Source organism: Mycteria americana, chromosome 6 (genome assembly GCF_035582795.1).
Source record: "Mycteria americana isolate JAX WOST 10 ecotype Jacksonville Zoo and Gardens chromosome 6, USCA_MyAme_1.0, whole genome shotgun sequence".
NCBI classification, from domain to species: domain Eukaryota; kingdom Metazoa; phylum Chordata; class Aves; order Ciconiiformes; family Ciconiidae; genus Mycteria; species Mycteria americana.
The window spans coordinates 19,762,881-19,769,220 of record NC_134370.1 but is presented as its reverse complement, the minus strand read 5'-3'; the positions used below and the strand labels follow the sequence as shown (position 1 = coordinate 19,769,220).

The 6,340-nt window shown below is 47.2% G+C and overlaps 1 protein-coding gene across 1 annotated transcript; it reads right to left on the bottom strand.

Annotated features, from left to right (window-relative positions):
• Positions 1-1,309: 1,309 nt before the first annotated feature.
• On the bottom strand, positions 1,310-5,641 carry PPP1R3C (protein phosphatase 1 regulatory subunit 3C). The gene is made up of 2 exons (XM_075504097.1): positions 5,549-5,641; positions 1,310-3,864 (listed from the first exon to the last, which is right to left on the bottom strand). The coding sequence occupies exon 2, from the start codon at positions 3,861-3,863 to the stop codon at positions 2,919-2,921; it is 945 nt and encodes a 314-aa protein (XP_075360212.1). The 5' UTR covers position 3,864; positions 5,549-5,641; the 3' UTR covers positions 1,310-2,918.
• Positions 5,642-6,340: the final 699 nt, after the last annotated feature.

Genomic DNA, 6,340 nt, shown 5'->3' with positions numbered 1-6,340 from the left:
CACAAAACTTGGCTGGAGGATGAGAAATGCTACTTGTCCTCATGCTAGAAGGCTCCTGCAAACCAGATGCAGCAGCCTTGCATCCGGTTTGCCAAAGCAAAGTCCCACATTGAGGCAGAGGAGCCTTCAAGCCACTTAAGTTACAAATCTCTCTTCGGTTCACCTCTTTTTCCTAGAGCGGGGAGCTGGTGCTGCAGTATGTATCGTAAGAGCTCCTGCGCAGTAAGACACAGTGTAGTACGTGGTGGAGTTCGAGTGGTAGATGGTGTTAGGGAAAGGAGGGCTCTGCGGCCAGTGCAGGCTTTGCAACGTGGAAGCTCTAAATTCATTCCCCAGGTCAGAAACATGCTGTTAGCACCATGTTGTCTTTTACCTTTTGGGAATTGCTTTTTCATAATTAAAACTAGATTTCTTGCTGGGAAACCCTTGACTTTGTGTGCAACAGATTGAACTAAACTGCATCTTGCCACTGAGTTAATGTATTAAGAAATCCCATATAAAGTATCTGGTGTGCAACTGGTGCTGGCTAGCCTGTTCTTACTCTGTGCTGGTCTGAATTGCCACCTAGGAGAAGCAGGGGTGTACCAAAACCCTCTGCCCCCTGGGGACTAGGGCCCTTGGGAAGCAGCGCACCATTTTCTCCACTCTAAGTAACTGCAAGGGTAGGTCCACGCTGCAGTGCCAAAGGCGAATGGCTGGCTCAACGATAGACACTTTAGTTTGCAGGGAGCTGTTTGGTACTGATGGCAGTTCAGCTGGGTTCCTGGGTATAAGGGGAGAAAACCCAACCTCCCGGTGCCCCAAACAGCAGTATAGCTGCAGCAGGCAGCACAACGAGCGAAGTACCACGTGAAAGCGAGCTGGAAGACATTAAGGGCTGCTGTCTGGATGCACCCATGCAAGCATCACACAGGCAGGTAAGTCTGGCCATCGGATTAAGACAGACTCCTGCCAGAGAGACTCACCCATGGCACAGCAAGATCCCTGACAGAATCTGTCAAACCAAAATATTCCAGTTAAATTTGGTGAGATACAGGGGTTTTTTTAAATGGCACAACTCATAAGGTGAATACTTTTCAGCATCTTTCATTTAGTGAAGAGCTAGGATTTCATCTTCAGGGTAATGCCAGCTCCTGACCTGAGATACCATACCGTATCCAGCTTTCACAACATCCATGGCACAGAACAAACTGGTTGTACCTGATATCGCAACTGAAGTTGTTTAAAGAAGTTGAGAAAATAGACAGATTGAGCTGACACAGTAAGAACCAGGTGTATCAAAATACAATTTATTCTTAAAGTGGCTAGTTTACACATAACAAGCAAGGGTTACACAGGGAAAAAGTGCAATTAGTGGAAGAGGCTTATTTCACCTTAGTATTTATCATCTCCCTGCATTGCAAGTAGCTTCAGACTCAGGATATTATACTTCTTGGCAATGGGAAAAAATTTATTTATATTTTCATGTTAACACCATTTCTGTGCATCTAAAATGCATGGGGGGGGCAAGCAGCTGTGTGGTACTTAGTTGCCGACTGGGGTTAAACCATGACACAAGTCTTGCATGAAACACAGATCACCTTTACAGTTTGACAGGTCAGAAAGCTAAATTATAAGCATACAGATACACAATATACATTAGTTTACTGAAGTCTAAAAAAAAAAACTTCAAAAAATGAGGTACAATGAAACAGAGCAGTTTTCTATTTATGTGCAAGCCTATATTCAGTCTAGAAAAAACTAGTAGCAACCCTGCTCTTTTAAAGAAACCAGCTTTCACAAAGTGCAGCTAATTCACTGTCTTCAATATGAAGGACCTTGCCTATGTTACACTTGTGAAAGTCATTGCTAACTTTGCAACAGGGAGCAGGATAGTGGACCATCAGATGCTGTAAGACTAGATCAGGTGATGAGTCAAATCATCTAATTCTGCTACAGACTAGGAAGTTTACAAATCACTTTGTCTCTTTTGTCACCTTATCCTATTTTTGACATGGAGGGTGGTTTTAACTTTTTTTTAAAAGGCATGTTTTTCTTTTAACATTAGAAGGTAACCATCTGCCTGTGAAGTGAGTAGGATGATGAAGTCAAGTTTAGATTTGTTCTCAAATGCAAGACATTTATTATTCACAAAGCCAACGAGGACAGAGATGTCTTCCCAAAGCAGCGGTCACCTCCACCACTCACTTTGCATTGTTTCTGTATTCTCCTTTTTATCCCATACAGCTTTCTCTGGGATTTAGAAGACCAGCTTTGGAAAAAAGATATTAGAACATTGTACGTCTCCAAGTTATACAGCACATCCTACCTCTTCCCCTTTTCCCACTTCTCCATTATCCTCTCCAAGTCGCTTAACCTGTATTGAAGCCACAAATCCTAGCCATGCATTCCTACCTGCCTCTGCTACAAGCACGTAGAGGGTCATAGCAAGCCTCCGTCCTGCCAGCATCACCTCATCTCTACTGCACTCCTAAGAGGTGCAAAATGAATCGTGATGTTCTGTCCATGTAACGCCCCTGCACACGCGCACATACTCTCACACATGCAGTTACTACAGCTTGCTAAGATACCATCGCCTTCCGTACTTCCTCCCAAGAGTCTCTCACCTAGTGACTCGGGAGAGTCTACAGCAGAAAGCAAGCAGCTTACACGTAAGATACAGGCATGCTATTTCTATAGTAGGTGGCATACGCATGGGTTTTATCTTGGTTTTCTTTCTTTCCAAGGATAAGTTTTGGCTAAGAACTTCAGTAGCATAATACGGTTTATCAAGTTTAACAAGTCCTGCAGACTCGTGAATTTGGATTTGTTCAGACAGCCAACAAAACCTGCCAGGTGGTTTTGTCACGTAGTATGTGAACCAGAAAACTAACGCTGTTCTGTTGCCAAATGGAAGAACACTCCTTCGCTAGTATTGATCACCAATATGGTGATGAATTTTCAATCTGACCCAAGCTCTGCCACTGGGGAAAGAGACCACTGGACAGCCTCGGACTGCCTAATTGATCAGGCTCTCTCTCTTGCCCTCTCCTTGGAATCTGAAGATCTACACAGTCTTTCTTGGCAGATGGTATCTGAACACCATCAGGCTTCCACTCTGCGTGGAGAATCTTGTAATTCTGACCCTCATTATTGTCCCAGAAGGTATTTTCTCCACTTTGGTAAGAAATGCAAAACTCTATCTTCTCTTCAGAGGAAATGGCAGGAGGCAAGTCAATGGTAAATGAGAAGGTATCATTTTCAGAATCACTGTAAACATTGTTCATGTATATACACTCAACGTCTGTGTAGGTCTTCCATGTATCAAAGGTAATTCGAAACTGAACCTTTTTTTCGAAGCTCACGTTTTTTACTTTCACAGTGCCCGACAGCACTTTCTCTTGCAGGGTGCAGCTCTCCAGGCAGACCAAGTTCTTCTGCAGGCGGTTCCTGAAGTCCAGGTAGTCAGCTGAGGGCTGAGGGAAACCCAGAATCAAGTTTTTCTCCTCATGTAGCTTTAAGCCAGATGTTATGTTTTCAAGGCCTAAGAGGTCAAACTGCAGATCCCACCCAGGTTGCTCCTGGAACTCAGAGAAGGTATGTATTGCTGTCAGGGACAGCCCCTTTGAGTCCGCAAACACAACTCTTTTCTTGGCTCGGGCTGCTGAGTGGTTCCAGTCACTCTTCTGAGCTTCAGAGTCACGTTTCACGTGAAGACACGGTCTGAGAGGTTTGAATCTGTTCACAAAGTTGTTTCTTTGACAGTCCTCAAGGGGGGTGAGAAAACTCTTCAGTGGTGGAGAATGGGCTAAGCAAATTCTCATGGCTACGTCCACAGGCATGATGGAGCTTGGCAAGGGTGTCGGGTCCAAGATCTGTATCATTCTGAAAGGAGTAGAAAGACAGGACGTTATTATTTGTTACATTAGGTAAGAAGATTCTTAAGAATGCATATTTGCTTCATCCACTGTCTTAATTATTCATGGCCTCATCTTTGCACGGCTTTAAATAATGCAGCCTAAATTACAATTGACAGTTCAAGCTAAGGAACTAGGGTGAGACTATTCAGTCGTTTCTTGCTAATTCTGAACTCTTTCGATTCAAATGTGGTCTCGTTTGCTTTTTCCGAACCACTGAAAAATAGATTTTAGTGACAGCTAATTAAACACATTTCCTTGAAAATACAGAAAAGAACATTCTAATAGCCAGTAAAACAGATCCAGTTACAGTGGAAGTGCTCATCTACTTCAGCTTCCCTTTTACAGACCCTCAGCCAGGTCTTAAAATTCCAGCAAGCTGGATCAGCTGCTTCATCTCCGAGCAGAGACAGCTCTATATTAAGCAAGTCCCCTATCCCATCACAGCATCAAATGGGATGCTATATACCTTGACGCAGAATCATCATGCTGTGGGTCTGAACAACCATAAGTGCATTTGTCAGGCACTCTGGTTTTGGTTAATTCAGATAAATAAAAATGCTAAAGCACCTTTGGAAATATTTTCTATGAGCTATTAACCCAAGTCTAGGTAACAGAGCTCTCTTGCACTATTAACGTTGACTGCTGAGTGAACAGGACGAAAAAAGGGGGGGGGGGGAGGGATACACTTTATTTTTTCACTTCATCATGCTTTCAAGAATTGGCTTAAAAAAACCTTTTTATAATCCACAAAGTCCATGCTGAAAGCCTACTGAAAGTATTCAATAAGAATGCTACAGCTTTATTTGTAAAGATCTATTCATAACCCTCCCTCTTAGATGATGAAAATCACTGTTACTATGCAAGAATATGGCACATTCAAAGCCAGTTAGCTTGAGTATTGGTAAAAAGGGGCTTCAACTGCAGCACATCCCTTCTGAGAAGGATGCAGTCCTTGCTAGAAACACGGATTTTTGTTGAGTCATAGGAAGCCAGAGCATTTGCTTTGTCACTTAAATAAATGGCTTTCTCCTTCCCAGCGTTCTCACTGGTATTCCAGAGCCCTGCCAAAAAAAGCAGAATCTGTGCTGGCCTCTTAATTCTTCTCGTTGCTTTTTTTACTGTGGCAGTATTTGCCATAATAAGTAGGATAAGAAGAGTACCAGCATCAAATTAATCAAGTTTTGCTTTGCTTTAATAGGAAAAGAACGAAGGCTTCACAAATGCTCTCTCTGCAACTTTCGCGACCAGCTCCTGGCGCAACTGCTCCTCAGCTTTTGCAGTATCACAAAAAGAGGGAGGGGGAGACAAAACCCCAAAACAACAAAAAGCAAGCACCCAAAAAAGCCCCAACGCCACAACCTGGAAGAGGCAGGCTGCTGGAAGAGGCAAAAGTGAACCGCCGGCAAAAGATGAGGCGGGTTCAGCGGCATTAACAGGCGCTACGCGAGCATAAGGGCGCTTCTGCAGGACGCGTAAAGGCGGAGGCGGGGAGGAGAGCAGCGCAGGTTTTGAGGCCGCGTCCCCCGAAGGCTGGAGCCCGACGGCTGGTGTTTCCGCGGGCCCGGAGGCGCACACCTAGAGAAAACGGAGCAAAAGCCGGCGGGGGCACCGCGCGGGCCGAGCGCTCTCGGGGGGCGGCCGCCGCTTACCTGCTGCCGTGCCCGGGATGGGGCCGCGCCGCGCCTCGCCTCGCCCGCCCCGCCGCCGCCGCCGCCTTTATGGGGCCCTGCCCGCGGCGGGCGGCCAAGGGGCGGCCCCGGCCCCGGCCCCGCGGGGGTGCGGCCCGGCGCGGCGGGGCTGTGCGTGCCGGCGGGGGGGCGGCTGCCGCCGCTTCACGCGTCGCGGCCGTGCGACAGCGGCCGGCCCGGCTGCGGAGCGCCCTGTGCCGCTCCCCGCAGGGACACCCGCCGTTTCCTTCCCCCCCGCCTTCTTTCTACCCCCCTCCTTTTCCCCCTCCTCCTTTTTTCCTCCCCCTCCTTCACCCCTCCTTGTTTTTCCCCTCTCCTTTTTTTCCTCCCTCTTTTTGTTTTTCCCCTCCTCCCCCCCTTTTTTTCCCCTCCTTCTCCTCCTCCGGCCCCCCCTCCGCCCCTTTTCTGTTCCCCCAAGGCTCCATGCCCTATTGTGCTGCCTACTTATGGCCAAGGGCATTTACTCTTGGTATTTTCAGGGTTCTCATGTCGAACTGCAAGTGTGTTGAAGGGGTAGGTGAGCAGAGCCCTGCCTGGCAGGAATCAGTCTGCCTGACCTGGGCCGGAGGGCAGCAGGGAGCTACGGCGCTGCAGGAGTCTGCTCCAAAACTGCGCCTTACCCTCTTGTCCTCCTTCAGAAAGGCAGGAGACGAGGCCTCAACAGAGCAGCTGGAAGGCAGGCAGAAGTTTCAGAGGGGGCTTGCTCAAACACCTGCTTTTTCAAGCAACCAGAAAGCAAACAGGGATTTGCTA